Source organism: Kryptolebias marmoratus, linkage group LG14 (assembly GCF_001649575.2).
Source record: "Kryptolebias marmoratus isolate JLee-2015 linkage group LG14, ASM164957v2, whole genome shotgun sequence".
Lineage (NCBI taxonomy): Eukaryota > Metazoa > Chordata > Actinopteri > Cyprinodontiformes > Rivulidae > Kryptolebias > Kryptolebias marmoratus.
This window is the reverse complement of record NC_051443.1, coordinates 22,021,950-22,043,369: the sequence shown is the minus strand read 5'-3', so window position 1 is coordinate 22,043,369 and position 21,420 is coordinate 22,021,950. Positions and strand designations below refer to the sequence as shown.

The 21,420-nt window shown below is 37.0% G+C and overlaps 1 protein-coding gene across 1 annotated transcript; it reads right to left on the bottom strand.

The window, feature by feature from the left end:
• Positions 1-428: 428 nt before the first annotated feature.
• On the bottom strand, positions 429-11,099 carry atp8b5b (ATPase phospholipid transporting 8B5b). The gene is made up of 28 exons (XM_017410399.3): positions 10,818-11,099; positions 9,873-9,956; positions 9,654-9,712; positions 9,350-9,463; positions 8,934-9,032; positions 8,775-8,836; positions 8,580-8,652; positions 8,372-8,442; positions 8,197-8,279; positions 7,610-7,768; positions 7,081-7,169; positions 6,565-6,758; positions 6,241-6,449; positions 6,111-6,154; positions 5,853-6,018; positions 5,559-5,747; positions 5,224-5,339; positions 4,968-5,132; positions 4,772-4,883; positions 4,407-4,512; positions 4,104-4,254; positions 3,756-3,939; positions 3,451-3,674; positions 2,789-2,872; positions 2,392-2,637; positions 2,099-2,237; positions 1,454-1,584; positions 429-1,334 (listed from the first exon to the last, which is right to left on the bottom strand). The coding sequence occupies exons 2-28, from the start codon at positions 9,925-9,927 to the stop codon at positions 1,059-1,061; spliced, it is 3,600 nt and encodes a 1,199-aa protein (XP_017265888.1). The 5' UTR covers positions 9,928-9,956; positions 10,818-11,099; the 3' UTR covers positions 429-1,058.
• Positions 11,100-21,420: the final 10,321 nt, after the last annotated feature.

Sequence of the window (21,420 nt, the reverse complement as noted above, 5' to 3'; positions counted from 1 at the left end):
GACCCCTCCCACCCTGGACACAGCCTGTTTAATCCTCTCCCCTCAGGCAAAAGACTACGGTCCATCCGGACCAGAACTTCCCGCCACATGAACAGCTTCTTTCCCTCAGCCACTAAACTGCTGAATAACAGATAATTGACTCTAGTACGACACAGCCACTTTATCCACCTACCATAATGCCATAATGCACATGTACACTTTAATTCATTTCTTTCTTTTTTTTCTCATGTTTACTTATTCATTTGTATTTGTTTTATTTGCACCAATACACCAAAACAATTTCCTAGCCTGTAACATGTTTACTGGCAATGGCAATAAAGTGATTCTGATTCTGATTCTGATTCTGATTCTGATTCTGATTATATATATACAAAGTGAACAGACAGTGGCATAACATGCTTCTGTGGAACACAAAGATACTACAGACATCAAATAAGCATGCATTTATTTATAGAAGATTGATACAATATGTGTTGTCTGCTGGTGCTCATATGTTTCCTAAGATAATCTTTACGTCAAAGTTTATTAAAAGTTAAAAACAAATAAAAAGACAACACTGACCCCTTTCAGTACTTCAAAAACAAAATAAATTCATGACACTTGGTGAACTAAAACCCTCAAGATACTGGGTAAACGAAGAAAGCATAAACACAAAATAATGGTAAGAAAACAAGGTTTAAATATCTTCATGTAATAAGTATATTTAATCTGTATAAACCAAGGGAAACAAATCCTTAATTGCAATCTAAATTGATGAGTTTATACAATTTCTTTTTTTCTTTCTTTCCTTTTTTAGGGGTTGCTTCCCTTAAAATAATCCACCTGTTTATTACAGCTCTCAAAAAAAAAATACTGCAGGATATGAAAGTTGCACTTAGCAAAACAACAACAAAAGCCCATGCTTACCATTATAATTGCATATTTGTGTATTTCTTGTAAAACATTCTTTTTTGTAATCTCTTAGTTTTAAGAGTTAAACTCTGACTGAGAAACCCTCTAAAGTTGTAAATTTCTACCCTGTGCTCCCATCTTAAGTCTGTTTTAGAGTCACTGCATGTCTACCAACTGTGTGAGCTCTGTGACTCCTCCACCTCCTCAGTTATGGTGCGATATTGCTGGGGTTTATTTTCAGCCAAGGCTGAGTCTGTTTGGGTAAACAGGATCGAGCGACCCTTCAAAGGTCGCTTGAGGAGGAACCCTTGGGAGGTTACCAGGTTACCATAGCCCTGGGAGTGGGAGAAGGCATAACCTGACTGACGGGTGCTGATACGCCTGGCAGGCGGACGACGGGGTGCAGGTGATGGCAGCACCTCCTTTCCCACCATATGCCTCACCTACAGAGGACGAAAAGAAACAGGACTTTAGATATTAATGCTTAATTTAGATGTTTTGACAAGATTCCCTGCCAGGTGTAATGTCAGTGGTTTATAATTAGTATCATGTGTTTCCTCACCTTGTCATTGATAGTTGGACGAATCTGTAAGAGAACAAAGCGTAGAGCCACCACAGGCAAAATGCATAGGAGAGAAATCAGGAATATTGTCAGCCACACATTTGGCTGATTTAAAGAGTTCCTTGCTGTGCCTAAAATAACAGAAAAAAACAACAGTATCAGACCACAATTTAGAGTTTTATTATGGAACAGGAACTGATTCAAATTCATTGCAAAACATGTTCAATGAAACTAACATTCCTTGAATAAATGCATACCATCTGCTGCTTTGCATGGCAAAGTTTTAGATAAAAATCACACACAATATGTTGGCTGTTGGAATATATGATGGGAGTAACTTTAAGCTACTACCACACCAAATTTTAGGTCAACACCTGTAAAATTGACTAAGTTATAGCCATTTTTGTTTTTAGTAAGATTGATTAGCTGTGGAGGCCATCTCCAAAAGTTAATGTACATCCAATGATTGCTTTCTGACCATTTCATTCAAATGTGCCCTGTGGTCCATATTAAAAACAGCATAAGTTTCTTGGAATTCCATCTAAGAGAGGATTTTTACAGTTTCCCAAGACAAAAGTTCCAGGAACGAACTGAAGGGACTTCTAGAAGGCACTTTGCACCAATAAAAGTGCTGAATCTTCTTACCAATGAAGGGGAAAACGGAGGTGAAGATGAGAAACATGCCGTTGCTGTACATAGTGAATGTAACAGCAAAGTAGGTAGCCAGGCTGCCCCACACAAAGAGCTGATTTACTGTTGTCCAGTAATGTGTGTCCAGACAAAGCTGAAACATGTCAGGTGGCATGTTTAGTTTAATAGTTAGTTTTCAGAAATCTATATTATAAAGCATTATGTAAAAAAATACAACTTTCAGTGAGTATTTGCACTTCTTTAACATCGTAATGCTAACATATCAAGTAAAAAAATTGTGTTTTTACCTGTGCGCTCACCACCACAAGAAGACAGGTCTGTGCTAGTAAAGCAAAGGACTGATAGTCGGCAATATCTCTGCCATCATCTCTAACTGTGTCATGCATGGCTGCCCATGGGATAAAGAAAAGGATTAGGGAGCTGTAGCAGCTGTGCATCATACAGCGCACAAAGGCCTTTTTACTAAAGTACATGTTCAGCTGGCCAGGAGAGTAGAGCTGAGGATACTGGAAGCTCCAGCGGTCGTTTACATCCTGCAGAAAGGGCAGAAAGGAAAAACTATTAGAAAACTGAGAAATTATTAACCCTAAAATGTAAATTGGTAATTATAGGACATTATACAAAACAAAGTATTTGATTTTTTTTGTCAATTTTGAGGGTGGTGAGTATTTTTCCTCTGAATACCTGGTCGAAGAGGCACAAGCTGAGGATGGGAAGAGCCGTGTACATCAAGTTGTACAGTGTGATGAACCACTCATCATACACTGTCTAACAAAAACAGTGTAAACGTTATATTCTTTAAATGTTTCTGTTAAAAAGTTTAATCTCTTCCATATATCATCCATCCATCCATCCATCCATCCATCCATCCATCCATCCATCCATCCATCCATCCATCCATCATGAACAAGACTCCCAGATACTTGAACTCCTTCACAACTCACCCCTGACCAGGAAGGAACATTCTAACTTTGTTTTTGGTTGACAATTATTGCCTCAAATTTAAAATCAATGCTCTTTAATTAAGTAATTTTTTTTTCTTATTGCCTGTCATTTTTTCTGGTTGTAAATGGGACACATTCCTAGAGTTTGTGATACTTTGCAAGCAATTACTGCTTTTGATGGTGAGACAAGATAAGAGGCAGTACATGTACAGATTAAAAGATACTAAAGGCAGGTGGTGTTTGTGAAAAAGATTAGTTCAAAACAGAACAGACTCGAGTGAGAAAAAAATTTAAACAGGAAGATTATACTGTAGATTTACATAGCAGTTAAAAAGAAGATAGGCAGTGTGTGCATTTGGAATGAATGCGTTTGTGTACATAATGTTAAAACATATCACTTACTTGTGCAGAGAAACCACAGAAGAAGGCGTACCAGAAGTGCACAAAGGTAAAGGTGAAGTTCTTGTAGAAAAAGTACCGTAGGAACTTGCACATGCGAAGGTAGGACCAGCGACCGTGCACCAGCAGGAGGCGCTGCAGGTAACGGAACTGAGCAAAGGAGAAGTCACTGGAGAGAACTGCCTGCATCCCCTCCTGACCACTGATTCCAACACCGATGTGAGCAGCTGAAGCACAAACAAAACAAGACTTTTTACACAAAACGGCTAACAGGGCTGTGCACTGGTTCCTGTTCTGACTGAGCTTACCCTTGATCATGCTGACGTCATTGGCTCCATCCCCAATGGCAAGAGTGACCGCCTGCTTGTATTTCTTGACCAGCTGGACCACCTGGGCTTTCTGCAGGGGGGTGACCCTGCAGCAAATCACAGTCTGACACATGCATGCAGTCCTCAGCAGCTCCAGCTCCAAGTCCTTCTCCAGTGCAAAGGCCTGAAAATAAACACAAATTTACATTTTCACTGAAAACTCCTGCACACAACACACCATCTGAGAAAATAAATAAACCTGTATTTGTATTAATGTGAATTTAATAGATTTTGAAAACCTTCTCTAAGGGAAAAGACACACAGAGGCACAACTGTTTAACATCTCACCAAGCTGTGTCCATTTATAATGAGACCATAGTCTCCGTCCACTTTCTCATCCCGCACCGTCTCTGTCTTCTGGAGCCAAAACAAACCTGCACGAGCTTTGATCACTGAAGGCTCCTCTGCTGCTTCTGGACACATTTTTCTCCTCGCATTTCTGAACAAAACAGAGAGGGAGAATAAGAGGTTTTTATTCTTTTGCTTTTGCTTTCTTATTTTTATTTATGTTTTTCACTTCCTGATGAATTCATACACTGAATCAGCCTCTCAACACCAGACTACACAATAGATTATTGCTGATTAACTTACTGTAGCTCCTCTTTGACTCCTTCTGCTGTGTTTGCAGCCACAATGAAAACATCCTTCATCTCTTCTCTAAGCATGTTGCAGGAATAGCCAATATTTTCAGCCGTTTCTGTTTTAAAAAACAATAAAAATGACAAATATTGAGGTGTGAACAGCAGGTTAGCTTCATAAACTCTGACTCTGAGGTAAATGTCAAACAGCATATTTAAGATAAATGTGTTTTGACCCATTTGAGCCTCGTCAGCCTGGTTTACTGACACACTGACAATGTTTTAGAGTAGATGAAAATGCATAGGTATTCATATTACAGTATAACTTTAAAAGTAACGAAGGGTTTGGTGTGAATGAGAATAAACAGTGACAGCCACCTTGTTTATCACCAGTCAACACCCAGATTTTGATGTCAGCTTTAGCCAGCTGTTCGATAGTCTGTGGCACACCATCCTGCAACTTGTCCTCCACAGCTGTCGCTCCCAGCAGCTAGAAACCAAAAGTGGATTTAAAGAAATAAATTCAGCTAACAAATCCTCTTTCTTCCCACTGATTTTAAGAAAATGAACTAACAGTCATGTCTTTCTCGATCTCTTCATAAAGTTCATTGAGCATCTCTTCTTGCCCCTCCATGGCTGTGCTGGCCTCATGGTGGCGCTGTCTCCACCCATCCATGTAGCTCTCCTCCAAGTCCTTGTAGGCCAGAACAAGAGTGCGGAGGCCATCGCCTGCATACTCCTGATTTGGTTGGATCATTCAAAGCAGGTTAAACACAGAAGATATGTTTATACTGATTCAGCAACAAAAAACATCCAGCTATATCCCTTACATTGAGGTGTCCTGTGGTAACGTCCATCAATTTTTTACAAGATGGGTGTAATCTTTCATAGATGATGGTGTCTGCTCCTTTACAGTACAGTGTCATCTTACCTTCAGGACTACGCACTGGAAAACACAGTAAAAGTCACATTATTTAATATATATGGAGTTAAAAACTGTACTGTGATTCAGGTCAATTTTTTGATTTTACAAGTCAGCTGCTCAAAATTTAACACTTATCTCCTAGAGAGAAATGAGAAATTCCCACATTTTACTTTTATTTCAAAAAGATTACAAAATGTCACTTTTTAAATAGACTGAAAACATCTGGATATTGTCTCTCACCAATTACTGACATCCTTTTGCGCACATTGTTAAAGTCCAGGACAGCCAGGAGTTCACATGTGACTTTTCTGCCCATCTCCATGATGGTGATGGTTTCTGGAGTGCGAGAGCGGAACACGAATCCAAAGTTTCTGGCTGCGGTCACCAGAGCGCCCTCGTCAGGAGACTGAGCCTGATAGTTCAGCTCTCCTGCCAGGTGGAAACAAACCTTTCAGCATTCCACCCACATAAAACATTTGTGATCCCACCTATTATTGATTGAAATACACAAACATAATAAGGAATTTAACCGACCCTCTTTCTTCTCCTCAGGCATGACGGTGTGGCAAAGAGCCAGCAGGCGGAAGAAGGCCCGAGCCTCTGGGTTTCCTTCTTTTACAGTCTCCAAAAGACTGTAATCATGAAAGATGAAATTCGGATCTGCCAGCTGGTTCCAGGAGAAGTCCACTCTCTGTGTTTTCTGTAAAGATAATAACATAAAACACATATTTTTGCTTTATTCTTAAGAAATCATACACTTAACAACATTTTTTGTTTCTTCTGGCCGTTCACCTCTGTTACTTCCACTCTTTGTCCAGAAAAGTCAAACAGCTCCCCTGAATAAAGGAGAATTACGCAGCAGAATCAATATAAGTTTGGGTCTGGCTGAAGTTTTTCAGTAAGTAAAAGTGCCTGTGTTTACCATAGTTTTTGCCGTTAATGGAGCACTTGTTGAAAGTCATGATGTTTTGTGTTAGGGTGCCGGTCTTGTCACTGAAGATGTATTTAATTTGTCCCAACTCCTCATTGAGTGTGGTGGTCCTCGCCTGAGCAGGAGTGTCATTTTTCGGGTAATACATCTTCCTGTCCCAGTCTATGTAGAAGCTGTTCCCAAGACGGATGATCTCCACACTGACATTCAGTCATAATTGAGTGTCAGAATATCACATCATGAAACGTTTACAGCAGTAACGACATTAATTACTGGTACTCTCTGACTCCAATATATTCCTGTGCAGAAATGTACCTGACATAAAGAGAAATGGGCACCACCGTGTTGAGGACAATGACATAGGACCAGAAGGACAGGAAGGATGACAGAGCAGCGTTAACGCCTGCTTCACGAGGGAGAAACGCGGTGAACACAGAGCCCTCCTTCACCTCCCAGATTGCATTGCCGATGGCCAAAACAAAGCACATAGTCCCCAGGAACCCAAAAATCTAATGAAAAAGAAAAGAAGAGATATATAAGAAAAAGTATTAACATAAATGGCTACTCAAACATAAAACCAAATCTCATTAATATTCTTTTTAGATTTTAAATATATATAAAAACATGATTAGAAAAAGCAGTGATGACAAGCTGATTATGTTTTTGTCTAGGAGCACACTTTTTGTCAACTTGTCATTTATGCCCCAAGAGACTCGAAGGCTCATTTATATATGATGCATACATGGTGGGAAAACTGTGCTAATGTAAAACAACCGTACAAGGCAAACAAATGCTGATGAGTTTTGTGTATTTGTGCATGAATCAACTCACGCACAACACCAGGACATTCATCAGGTGATCGATGCTGGTCCGTTTAAAAGTTGTCTTTCCACTGTTCTGCATGAGCTTCGTGTCGGGACCTGAACAGATTCAGCATCATGTTCAAAGAATTATGAACACACACACGCAAACAAACACACACACACGCAGAAGAAGAGCTTCAGAAGGGTGTCCAACTATTTAAAAATAAGCCCCAAAATAACAAAAGAAAAGAATAATAAACCTAAATATTTGCAAAAACAGTGTCTGTGCAGATGGTTTCAGTCTAACAGTAATATTAATTAGTCTGTATGGGGTTATCTTTACCATTTTTGGAATTCATTTTCTGTACTCCATTCATGATTGTTTCCACTGGGCATTAAATACCCAAGTTTATCAAATGTAGCACAAGCACCATCTGCTGGGCCCTTGCAGACTTGACTAGTGAACCCCAGATATGCGTCCTTCCTCACATGTTGGGCATTAAAGACTCATTGAAGGCAGCTAGAAAGTTTGCAATATTTGTTATTAACAATTTTACCTCCAAAGATGACCAGACCGAAGCACCACTCAGTATTTCTCAGAGTACATCCTCTGAGCAGGATTTTGTCGTTGTCCAGACCGTAAGTTTGTCCGTTAACGGTCAGGTTTCCTTTGAATTTGTCTAAACGATTGTTGGGAGGCTCACACCGGACTTCACCTGAGAAAAGTATAAAAAAATACAGTTAGCACTTGAATATGTGAATATGCATGCCAAACAAAGAACACTTTTACTATTTTGTTTAACTTTAGCATCAATCACTTTCAGCTAAAAGAACATAAATGTTTTTCCTTTTTTTTTCAATTTCTATTGACTTTTGTACTTTTTTATACATAGGTTCACAGAGAATTTATACAATGAGATTATAATTATAATTATACAATGAGACAAGCTTTGCTAAGTAAGTTTCAGATTTTCAAGCTCTTGTACAATTATATAGTCCTTAGTTCACAGCTCCTCAGAATGATGTAAAAAGAAAATCTTAAAGATGTATAAAGAAACTTTTTAGAATTTCCTTTTCTGTGTCATGGTATTTAGTGAAGAAACCAGATTAAGCTTTTCAAGATCTGTTTCAAAAGTCTTCTCACCTCTGAAGGTAGACAGAGCTTCAATGTTGTCTCCCATCTCACCAGTTACAGTCAAGGCCTGTTTCACTTTCAGATTGGTTTCACTGGGAGACACCAAGAGGACATGAGAAGGACATAAGTGAAGGGAAGTCCAGCGACAGGTCCACAGAAACCACGTGCTGCCCTGAAGACTCACCCATCTAACTCAGCTGTTTCCACGTAGACCAGATTGAGAGGCTCACTGCTGGACAACAGCAGGAGGTCTGCCTGAGGGATGGAAGTGTGTAAGTGCTAAAAGCTAAATAACAAGACAAACTACACTTGTGTGAACTTGATTTAAGTTACAATTTATTAGCATTTTAATAATAAACTCTTCTTAGTCTTTACTTCAAGCCCATACTTACTGTAACAAAATGGTTACTCTCCAGTTTGACTATGTCTCCAACCTGGACATTCATCCATTTTTCTTTCTTCAATCTTTGAAGATGAAAAATAAGTTCATGACCTTTAATATGATAAACAACAGCTGCATATATTCACTTTAATAATTTATTTAATTTAAAACGGTTTAATGAATATTTGAACTTTAAATGACTCACTCTCCATCGGTGAGGACGTTCACTTGACGGTTATTCACCTGCCTGTCACATCTGTGTCTATTCTAGTTGATAGAAGAAAAAAGAAACAACATATTGGGTCATTTAAAAAAAATATTTAACAGTTAAAACCTGTTTTAAATGTTATGATTTTCTTCATACTATGTCATCGCTGGCATCTTTGACTGCAGTCATTGACAGCACCAGAATCAGAGGCACAGCTGTGGTGAACCAGGACAGAGAGGAAACTTGTGGGATGAGCTGTCAGCACACACACACACACACACACACACACACACACACACACACACACACACACACACACACACACACACACACACACACACACAAAAGCACTTCTATTAAAACACTTTATATCTGTTACAGTTTTCAGCCTATTCAAAAAAATGGACATAAAATAAAGAAAAACGGGCTATTTCTGTGTTCATTGGTTACATTTGCAAAAGCAAAACAAAACAAAAAAACAATGTGCTGAGATCAAATACGATTTGTATAATAATGTATAATCAGGAATTCATTTTAACATTAGATGTCAAAAAATAAGGAAAATTGTCTACCTGAAGGAGAAGAAGGAAGAGGAAGTAGGCGTTAGCGAGCCTCGTGAACTGCTCAAAGAGGTTGAGAGGCAGGAAGGTGAAAACATTGTATTTAGAGGTCTTGATGGCATTGTTCTGCAAGAGAACAGTGACAGACGGCAATTATGGTGCTGCAGATTCAACCAGGAAACAATAGGACCAGATAATTTAACTTATTCAGTTTGTTAAAGAACACAGTAAGAGTTCACTTTGACTTATACAAACCAAAAGGTTTCTCGTTATGACAGAATTGTTTTTTTTTTTTTTTCCTTTATGCTTTACTTACAGCGTAGAGATAAGACAGGTTGAAAGGTCTGTCATTAGCTCGCAGGTGTCTCTCCTCCTCTGTGAATAGTTTGAGAACAACAAATAAAATATAAAGTGTAAAAAAGTAGCACTGATACAGAAGTTACTTTGTGACATTTTGAGTCTAAAAACAATGATTATTGCAAGCAACAGGAATTGATAATCAGTTATTAAACTGTGTGAAATAATCTGAGCTCACCTTGCTTTTTCTCTTTTCCACACAAGTTGCCAAAGCTTGATACCACTGATCCCATCTTTAGCTCAGTTTTTCCATATTTCACACCTGATGAAAGTGAATGTGTATATATTGAGTGTATTACGTGACAAAACAAGCCAGATTTAGAGACATAAAGGGCCTTTCAGTTTTATTTGGTGTAAATATAAAGCCAATACCTTTCGAGGAACATTATGGCCAAAGAGAAAGGGAGTGCCTTTGTTAGTCTAAGGTCATTTCTGTCTAGCATTGTACATTTTTAAGAAAACAAATAAAATGTATACAATTTTTCAAACATTAAAACGATAAAGACAATTCAATCATTTGATTAATTTTGAGAAAAACAAAAGCAGCAAAACTGCCATGTTCCTGAAACAAGATCTCTCAAAGATCCTTCATTCAACCCCTCAAAAAATATGTTAAGAAATTAAGGAGATAATAATGTATGTTTCTGTACATTTCGATAGACCACATGGAACATATTAGACATGCAGTGTTGTATCATGCAAAATTAACTAAACCCTATAGTCTTTATCTGTCACCTAAAGTTCCAGCCACTCCCTTCTCAACCCTTTGTACCATACTGGCCTTCAGATTTGTAATCTGAAAAATTAGGTTAAAGATACATGTTGTTCACCAATTTATCATTATTTTTGAGCCATCAAAAGAAAATTAAACAGACCAAGAAACTTTGTTTAATAATTTGTTGAAGAGCGGGAAGAGGAAGTGTAAATGAGTTACCATTTTCACTCTGCTTCCTCTTCGAATACTGATCAAAAGATCTAAAGCTGGCTTAGAGCCACAGCGAAGCCAAAGGCTCCACTGCAAGTTTTTCTCCCTTTATTATGATTGATGATGCTTGGAATGATGGTCTACAAAAATACCAACATTTCTGACGGGTGCTACAGTAAATAAAAATCAACCACCTACCTCGAGCACAAGTTTGATTTTTTTTAAGTCCTGCAAACCTAAACACAAGCTGCAATAATGTGAAGATAAATGCTAGAGATTTCTGCTCCCTCTTTGCTTCTATCTGAGAAGAAGTAAATCCAAGTCCTCTTCTGCCTATTAAACGGATGGCCAAGGGATTTTGACTGGCGCTTCTGTTTGGACAGAAGACGGTCGACAGGTGAAGTATTGCAGAGGTGACAGAACTTCCAATGAGGTTTCAGTTTCGTGAATAAAGAGTTTTGGATCCCCTCCTCCACCCACCAGCTCGGGCCTTGAGCAAACAGTGCAGTGCTCTTTGGACCTAAATGGGGAGTCAGTGCAGGAAGAGGCAGTAAAATAACAAAGAAGACCAACCAGAGCCAGCACTGCAGTTATGGGATGGGTAGTCAGGTGTGTAACTCATCCTGTGAAGGTTGCGCATGCTCAGACGGAAATATTGTCACATTTTTAGGACCAAGTTTTGAGACCAAGTAGTTGTTAAAGTGTAAACATATCCTTACTGTTTTGCTGAAAGGTAAATGTATTACAGTTATGTGCAAAACCAAAACTTTTGGCAATTAAATTTATTACCTGAGGAACACAGTGTATTTAGGAAGAGTTCAAGATGAAACACTTGCAAATTTTTTTTATCTGTCTTTTATTGTCTTGCAAACACACTTCTGTGAAGACCTTATTGCTTATTTGCATATATGATATTTTTTAAATAATTAAATATCAAGACTTAAAATTCACTTAAACTGTTAAGGAAGATGTTGAGAAATGTTGTCAACACATTAGAAGGAGGGCTGAGGTAAATATGGCAGACAGCAATAAAACATACTCTATAATAATAGCTTTAAATATGTCATCAGTATTGGTCAAAGTGATAAAGAACATCTTTTTTGAGACGCAAATTTTTCATTATCAGCCCTGCCTTACAAATAAAGCTGTTTTTTCTTGTATCAAATAAGTTTGCAAAAAAAAGTTTTACTTATGGAAAAATGTTTGCTCAGTTTCTAAAGTCAAAGTGTTCGCAGTTTGTCTCTTCAGCACGGCAACAAATTAGCAAGTGTTTAAATCTCATCTGATATGAGGAACTAACCTCCTTATCATTCATGTCCTGCTAAAATATATTTACAACTTCTTGTGAAAATGTTTTTGGAAATGGTTATGAAAGTTAAAATGTAGACTGCGACTTTTATTTAGTTTTTTCCCCCCTCAATATTCTTTATACTTTTTGTAATTGGATTCTTATTTGCAGTTTAGAATTATTTTTAACATCTTTTATTGAAGATGGTGACGTGGCCCTAAACGCTAATACAGGAAAGAAACCCTACTCTCTCTGAGCAGCGTTAGATGAAAAAAGTGAAAGGTGTAGTGGCCTTCTCATATCCACTAGGTGTCAGCTGTAGGCAAGCTAGTAATCAGAGGAGCTTTAAAAAGTGCCTCTAACACCAAATTGATTAAAATAAACAAATAAATCTATATAAAAAACACTCTGTAGGATAAAGATGCTATCAAAAAGACAAATAAGTAAATAAATAAATGCTTATTTACAGGTAAAAGGATGTGCCTATTAGTTGATAGTTGTGCATGTAGAAATTTGTAAAGTCTTGAATAAGTCAAATCATTTGCAAACTCAGTGTATATAGCTTAAAAACTTCAATAAATTATGAATACAAAGCTCAAGTTTGCATTTAACTTTTTTCTACATGAATACAGAGTGAAGTGTAAGGTTGTGAACAGAACTTTTTACTTTTTGAGAATACAAATGTACAACGGTACATCACAGAGTCATAACATGCATGGATACCATTAGTTGTGCACAAGTTCTTTCAAATTATTAGCACCAAGATAACAGAAAAACAATACTTTTTTAAAATCAGGTAGTGTTAAACAGTTTATATACAGAATACTAGTATACCTTCCTAAAATACAATAATTACTGTACATAATAACACTTATTTTCTAGTATTTTCTACTTTAGCTCCCATTTTTTCAATGACAATTCACCTCCACTGCATCTTCTTGTGAGAAAAAACAAACAAAACAAAACAAACAAAACAAACAAACAAACAAAAGTGTTTCTCACAATTATCAACTTTGTTCCAAACCTAAATAGTTTGTCTAATAGGCAGCTTTTAAACTCTTAATGGGAAAAAAAGTTTATAAAAAAGAGTTACAAGTCAAACAACAAAATCCTACACTTACATAAATAACATAATAAATAAACCCTTCAGGATATACAGTATGTCAGAACAGTCAATAAAAATATTGAACTGGCTGCTTTTTAAAATTTTTTCTAATGCTCTGCCTTTAATTTAATAAGTAATTTTTTTTCACACACACACATGCACTAAAACTTAATAGTCTGACCAACATAAAATAACATGGCACACCCTTTTTTTTCCTCCTGCATTGTTGTTTAGGAGTTAATGGCAGCGATCACTGAAATGCTTTGTTTCTCTGGCTCCCATCAGGCTGTCAGGGCTTTTCTCATCCAAGAATAGATGGATTGCCCCCATAAACGTGGCAGAACACAGTTAGATGAGGAGGGCAACTTTCAGCTCCAGCTTTTGATCTACTTTTCTGTTTGTGGAGCTGCTCTTTGTCCTTTTTCATTGCAGTGTTAACAGAATGTTTATTTCAAGAATCCTTAAATATCAAAAGTCTGTTTTCTTCATTCCGTCTTGTTGAGTTTTTGTCTTTGTTTCCTGTTATCACCTTTACTGTCACCAGATTAGGCTTTATTGTTTAAATATTGTCAAATATTGACACCCAATACTCTTTTTGTCCTCGTCTTGCTATATTTATGTTTTGTCTGTTTTTTTTTTTTTTAACATTTTCTAATGTTTCTCATCCTTTTTATTTTTCTCTCTGTTTCCTTCGTTCTTCTCCCTCAAACAATTTTCCTGTTTTTGCAGACACTTTAAATGACTCCCAATCAACAGGGTGTGTTTGAAGCAGACAGCTTTTACTGCCATTAGAAAAGCCCATGTGTCAGCCTTGTGTGTGAACTGTGTGTGTCTGTGGCTGTCTGCATCTTTTTATGTGAGCAGTGACACAAACACCGCAGAACGAAAAAAACATGGATTACTTGTTTGGATTGATAGGCTAACATCTTTAATTCTTCTTGTGCACGTAGGGACAAAGTTGCCAAGAACCTCCTGAAAGCTTGCAGGAAAGCTCAAATCTGTGTCCTTTGGTGCTTGTTCGTTGCCGTTTTGGCCAACTTCACACCTCATAAAACAGTCAGTATGGTTGTGTTACAGACATTCTACATGAACTTTACAAAAGACTAAATCTATGGAAAGTTTTCAAACTGCGTCAGGGGTTCCTCATCATCTCAGTCAACAAATTAATAATCTTTTCTTTCTTGTCACAGGGCAAATATATTGAGTTTTTTGTCTATTAAATGGTGAAGGCGTATAATAATGTTTTTGCTTGTGTCTGTCTGTTACCAAAACACTGAATGAACCACTAGACAATTTTAATGAAACTTTAAATAGTAATTAATGGATGTACATCTACAACACTTTTAGAGCGAACATAAATACGGATGGCTGCCACAACTAATTGACCTAAAAAAATGGCTATAACAGTCAATTTTACACCACAAGTCATTAGATTCAACTTTATTGTCATTTCATATTACAAATACAAAGCAACAATAATAACAGAAAAAGTTATAACTCCATCAGTTTTACAGATATTGAGCTGAAATTTTATGTTGTAGTTACTGAGAGTCTTTCCCTGAGTGTAACATCTTGCAATTTAACATGAAATTGCACATATAACTTTCAAGGTTTGACTAAAATGGTTACAATGCCGTCATTTCCCTTAATGGGATGATCTCAGTTTAAAACTCTGCATGAAAGGCAGTGGGTGATGTGCAATCCTTTAAAGAATATTAGGCTATTAATTAGGAATGGAACCATAAAGATTAGCTGATTGTTCTTTCCTGCAATCTAGTTTGTGAGGAAATGTGATCCTCATGATATAATCAGGAAAAGCTTGGCTTTTACTGAAAGACTGTATTACAGAGAGGAGATTTGGGTTTTGAAATATATGTGGATGTTTGTTCAGCAGCAGAGAAATATTGTCCAACCTGTTTAAGTCTTTAATGTATAACTCTCAGGTTTACATAAATCAACACTAACAAGAAAGTACAAAGATATGTCAATAATGTGTGTTGTTGAAGGTTTATGGGAAATGTCTGATTGGACAATTAATTTGTTGCAAAAACTGTATATATAATATTAAAAAAGGACTTGTATGCATTTCTTCCCATTATGATTACCCAATGCATCAATTTGTTCCGTAGAAGGTCTTCTCTGCTTTTGTAGCACCATTTTCTGGCTATGTTTTGGTCACTTTGCAACCTACTGATGTACAATCTTATAGATGTATATGTTCTGTATAATCAGTAAGAATCTTCTCTATAATATAACTGGAAACTGTGATAAAGTAAACACAAATAGCAGTCAGATGTGCAGCGCAGTGTAAAATGATGTGTTATGGCAACATGTACCGGTAGGTTTTTGTCTTTAAGAATAAAAATCAAACAAGTCTAGAAACCAAAGAAAACATACAAGATACAAGCCTGGTCCTCTAAAATGCTGACTGCAATTGAAAGTTTTGTGGTGCTATTTTAATTTTAGAAAACTATCAACACTTTCTCATACAGCATCAATATTCTCTTTGCCCTAAATGTTTAAATCGTATTTTAAAAAAAAGAAACAACAATAAATACAGAGGCAGAACATAATGAAAAAGCTAAATGTTTGCTTTGAAAGATCTGGTGTAATTAAAAATAATTTGAGTTTTGTAAATTAAAGGATAATTTGAATACAAAACAAATACAGTTAGGGATATCTGCCTGCAGCAACTAGCAAAACAAACAGTTTTATTATTAAGACAGTATCGACATACAAAGTATACCTAAACAGAAACATTTAGAGTTTTTTAAAATAATGTGCCTTTTCAGTGTTGGTGCTATTTTGGAGCAACTTTACTGTAAGTGTGGGAACAAGTTGTGCTGTAAAAGGTCAAATAGTTTTCATAATTTGTGCTCACAAAGAGGGAATTCTGTATCATGCACACACACACATGCATTAATGTGCACACATTTCCTGTGTGACTTTGACAGCCCATGGTATTTGAACAGATGTGGGCAGACTAAGTGTGCCTGGATCCCCCCCTCTGACCTGAACGTGCACTTCCTGCTCCAAAAGCTAACACCCAGAGAGAACAATCATAGTCTGTACCTGCGGAACACACACTCACACACACATTTAGTGCCTAAACACTTGCAGTCACAGTCGCAAATAAGGTCACCGTGCCGGCCGTAAACACACATAAAATTAATCTCTCACAAAGGCGTGAGTGTGTGTTGTTTTTTAGATGTGGTGGAAGTAAGAGTGAATCAGTGTTACTCTCCAGGACATTCATCTCAGATGTTTTAGTGAATATTTTTTCAATAACACTTTGTGGGACTTTTAAAGTTTCTTAGTAGTGCAGTGTTGTGCTTCAGTGCATTTTGCTTCTTCATATTCTGTCTGATTGCCCTTCATTCCAATTGAGCCCTGCTGAAATTTAATAATGTACAAAGTGTTTCATTTAATCAAAATTACTATGTGCCCCAAGTCATGGCGGAGGTATAAGTATGTGCCCCAAAATGCATCCATATTTTTCATCTTTTTCTAGGAAACTTAACCATGTCTACCAGTTGACTGTATTTTTATTGGTGGTGGGTAATGTAAAAATAGGCAGTTATTGCTCAAGATGTCATTGACATATAAATACAAATAAATCTGTGTGTTAATTTGAGCTTTTAAATGAAACATTTGGAAACTTAGCTTAAAAACATGGATCAAAATCCTTGATAGCCATGGTCTTCAGCTTCAAAATGTGGATTGCAGAGTAGGAATGAGCTACTGCCTCAAGCAGAAGAGTTTAAGTATCTCAGGGTCTTTTTCATGAGTGTGATAAAACAAAGAATATTAATAATCAAATTGGGGCTGCATCTACAATGATTAGGATGCTGTAGCGGTCTGTCATGGTAATGAGAGAGCTGGGTGAACAGGTGAATCTGTCAGTTTACCAGCTGAACTATGTTCCAACCTTGACTTATGCTGAGGAGTGTTAAGCAGCGACTGAAAGAGTGACGTTACGAACACAAGCAGCTGAAGTGAGGTTCTTGTGCAGAGTGGCTGGACTCACCCTTTGGGATAGGTCGAGGACTTCTCCGTATTCCTCCACATTGAAAGAAGCCAGCTGAGGTGATTTGGGCAGGATGCCTTTTGAATGCCTTCTGAGGGTGTTGTTCTGGACATATCTCCCAAGGAGGAGATGTTGGTGCAGGCCCAGGACTCTGAATGCTGGAGACATTTTGTCTAGGCTTGGGAACACCCAAGCCATCTGTGGGACAAAGGCACTCTTGGGAGGTAAAAAGAGGGGGAGAGTTGGGGATTTTCTTCTCTGTGCATCTCATTTATGCTCAGATGGATAGAAGGATAAATGGATAGAGCTAAAATACCAGAAAAGGACAAGAATAAGTTTCCATTAACTGGGTTGGTGTTATAAACTAGGCTGTGTAATGTAAGAGAGATGTGAAGACTCAATCACAAATACTTAAGTCCTTTAGACTTTTTTTTTTTACCTACTCCCCTACATTATTTCCTTTGTTCTGGCTCCTCTAAATGGCACATTATGACATTCTGTGCAAAGGCAGTCTTCAAGATGTTCTTGCTTTCACAGAAAATGATAGCTCACTCTACAACTTAAGAACAGTCTGGACGAATTTTGGCTTTTTCATATGGATAATAGTACGAGACAACCTGCCTGGAAGAAGCCCACTAATTTTACCGATGGCATTGTTGCAATAATTTTATAGCAGTTATCATATGTGTTCCTTTTCTAGAAGCTGAAGGAGCTGATTAGCTATGTGATCAATAAGATTATCAATTTCATTTTTTCAAAAAATATCAAATCATACCCGAAAGGAAGCTATAACCATCTGCTTAGAAGCATTTGTGATGTTGTTTTTAATCTTTATATAAAATGAGTACTGATAAAAACTAGGCTGTGTAACTTGCATTGTGTGTAAAATCAATACCTCTAAGAACCCAGGTTCCTAGATAATGAAAATTATCTCTGCGCAAATGTAAAAATCTTTCATAATCAACACTTTAGCATTCACATTCTTTACTTTGTTGTACTTTGATGTGTGCTTGTGAGTGAGGTTTAGGAACTGAAAGAAATCAAGAAAATAAAAGCTGTAAAAGCTGAGCTGGATACCTGAGGTCAGCATACGTGGAGAGACGGACCGCAGAAAAACAGACCATATGAAAACAGTTGAAAAGAAATATGAAACATTCGTGGGAAGATACAAAAAGTGAAGATGTCCATTTGTAGTTTGAAAAGACAAGTCTAAGGAGATAATTAAAAAGTAATTACTACAGGGAGAAAGAAGTAGTAAAAACAAAAAAGATTCGAGAAGAGAGAGGAAAAGAAATCAGTGGGCAGGATGAAATGAAAAACAGACAGAGAGGTCATGGACTGTAAGCTGAACTTGTGCCAGTGAGGCAGGATTGGATGATAGCGCCAAGCACAACAGGAGGAGAAGCAAATTAACAATATACAGACATGGGCATAAATATTTTCTCTTCCAAACCTCTTTGAAGTTTGATATGAATAGATGCCTATAAATTATAAACGAGTTACTTAGAGTTAAAAAAGAAAGCTAGAAGTGGTCAATTCTAGCAAGGTTTTGCGCCTGAATTGTCGGCAAAGAGAAAATTGCACATCACAAGCAACGAAATGTAGAATTATTGCAATAAAGTTCATGTGTAAGTCAAACACATAACTCAGGTCAAATCAGAGCTTGAAACATGAGATCAGTTAAGTGTGGTCACAAACCAATATGAAGGAGCTGTTCATTGCCAGCCTTTTGGTTTAACGTTGTAGCTAAGGGATCTACTTGGTGTCTCACAAAAATAACACGCTCATAAAACATTTATAATAGCTGTTCTTGGGCTCAAATGTATTTTTTTAAGGAGAGAAAGTCATACAAAACAAATCAAAATATTTCCAACAGTAGAAAATGTGTTTGTGGAAAATAAACTGAGAACCTGGACAGCATAAGCTTCCATAATTCTATAAATAAATTCAAATACATTTGCAACAAATAAATATCAGCTTTTTTTTAGGTTTGAACTAGAAAAAAATACAACTACTATTTTCCATTTTTATCATTTAAACTGAAATATTTCCACTACAATTACAACCGCAATCTGCCTGAGATAACTTTTAACTCTCATAATCGACTGTGCAACTATTACTGTTCATCTGTTACTAAATAAGAGCCATTATGGAAAATGTCACAATTTTCCATCCCTTCCCAGAGGGCTGATACCTGACTGAGTGAGTAGTCCTTCCTGGCTTACATGGGTTCAAAGTATCCAGACTGTGGCTCCAGCTGCTTTTTCAACAGCACTTCCTATTTTTTTTTTTTTTACAAATTGTCCCCAGACTCTGAGGCCTCTTATTTATCNATATATATATATATATATATATATATATATATATATATTTTGTATAGCTCAAAGGGGTTAGATTTAGATTCATACTGCAGCTGTCTAGTTCACATGTAGAAAACCCATGCACTTAAAGTGGTAACTTATTTTATCCGATAAATTTATATGTACCTAAATGTGCAAACATAACAAGAAAACATTTTTTTTTATTATTATTATTAATTTCCACAGAAGATGAGAATACAGAATTTATAGCCAGCATGGGAGAAGATGCATGCCAGTGACATCAAATACAAGCTATCTTTGGGATAAATGTTATGCACTTATTTGGAAGTAAGCAGTTCTATAAACTACAGCTGGGCATAGTTCTTAGTTACATGAAATGTCTAAAAAAAGGTACAACAGCAAGTTGTACCTATTCATAGTTGTATTTAAAGTCACCAGTTTTCAAAGTAAAAATTTGCTAAGTTTGGGCAGTACAAAGTCAGTGCTTGAATTGAATTAATGCAAACCACAACAGCCATATTGGATTCTTAGGTCAGGGCTGGTGAGAAACCTCTGACTTTAGGTGCATTCTAATTAATCTAAATATAGATTTTTCCAACATGAAATTTGAAATGTCTAACTTCCAGTGCATCCAGTGGGATGCACCGTAAGTGCAGGGGGACACAAGTATAACTAACGCTCACAACAACTGTACTTGCATAATTTAACATGTACCTTGTGTGCATTTTCCAAAATTTAGTTCACAAGTCAGCAGTGTCAGAGGGTCAGAAAGAAGATGTCAAATAAAAATGAGTTAATGATAATTCAGAAATCATTCAGATTATTGACAAAGGGAATAAAATTCTTAATTACATACTAAATTGATTTAGCTGAGAAACCTTTTTTCCATAAACATTGTAAAATGATCTCTTACTACCAACATCCACCTCAGCTACCAGTTATGTTAATGACATTAACAGAACACTTGCATGAAGACACTGACGCACACAGACAATGCCTGTGTGTTTGTGCGTGTTTTGGTGCATGTGAGACTGAAAGATAGAGTAACATGACATCACTGTTTCCACAGGAAATCATGTTTCCAAAACTGGTTTTCCACTCTTCAAACTACCTCATACACGATTCATTTCGCCGACTGAGTTACTTTTTTTTCCCAGCACACATCACTGCCAGTATGCCAGTGTCCTAGTTCTTACCTGCAGAGAAGGTGAGGTAAATGCATTTTTATTTGTAAGATTTGTAATTGAGACTATGAAAGGTAACTTGGGGTCCTCATGTAAATGGCTATTGTTAGTTAGGAAGGTTTTTTATTTTATTTTTTTACAGATTACATTTTTAAGCCATAAAATGATATACACATGTATACAGTGACTGCATTGCACTTAAGAGAGTCATAACTCTCATCACTCACAAACACTACAGATATGGAATAGTTGATCCAGTCCAATCATATCAATAATTTGCTGCTGACTCAAATCCCAGATGTCTGTCATTTGTGTGTAAAGCTGACATGTGAAATCAAAGCAGAGCTCCGGCCAATCTGTAATTACTTCACCATGTAATGAGTGGTTAACCTTTCGTAGCAGGGCTTGTATAATGTCTGGTTACTGTGTGATTTAGGAGTGGTTTTCTGTGAAAGATGAGCTGTGCGTGAGACAGGGCAGGTGGTGGAAAATGCAACAGAGGAATGGAGGAGGTAGAAAATTCAGCTGATTACTGTATGTGTCTTCCTGTCCTTGTTGCTCTTGTCGTCAAGCTCCTGAGTCCAGAATCAGTTGAGGTTTTTGCACAATCGAGGATGTTCCAATCATTAAGAAGTGTCTCAGAGTGAGGACTGAGGTGAGTCCCAGAGGAACCACAGATGTATCCTCCCTTAAAAGTACAATTCAAACTGAATGTGTTTTGTGTGCAATATCATGTTGTAGGTTTTGAGCAGTTCATGTAAATATCATGTGTAATTGGTGTGTAAAATCCTAATTAAAATGTTTGCTTGAATGGCTTCAAATTTTATGTTTTGATTAGTTATAGATAATGGAAATGTGGTCTTATAGCTGTCAAAT

Coding starts and splice junctions, on each gene's coding strand:
- atp8b5b (XM_017410399.3), bottom strand. CDS start 9,927: ATGGGATCAGTGGTATCAAGCTTTGGCAACTTGTGTGGAAAAGAGAAA. Junction 6,759..7,080: donor TGAATGTCCTGGTGTTGTGC/GTGAGTTGATTC, acceptor CTTTTTCATTAG/ATTTTTGGGTTCCTGGGGAC. Junction 5,133..5,223: donor TTACCACAGGACACCTCAAT/GTAAGGGATATA, acceptor CAACCAAATCAG/GAGTATGCAGGCGATGGCCT.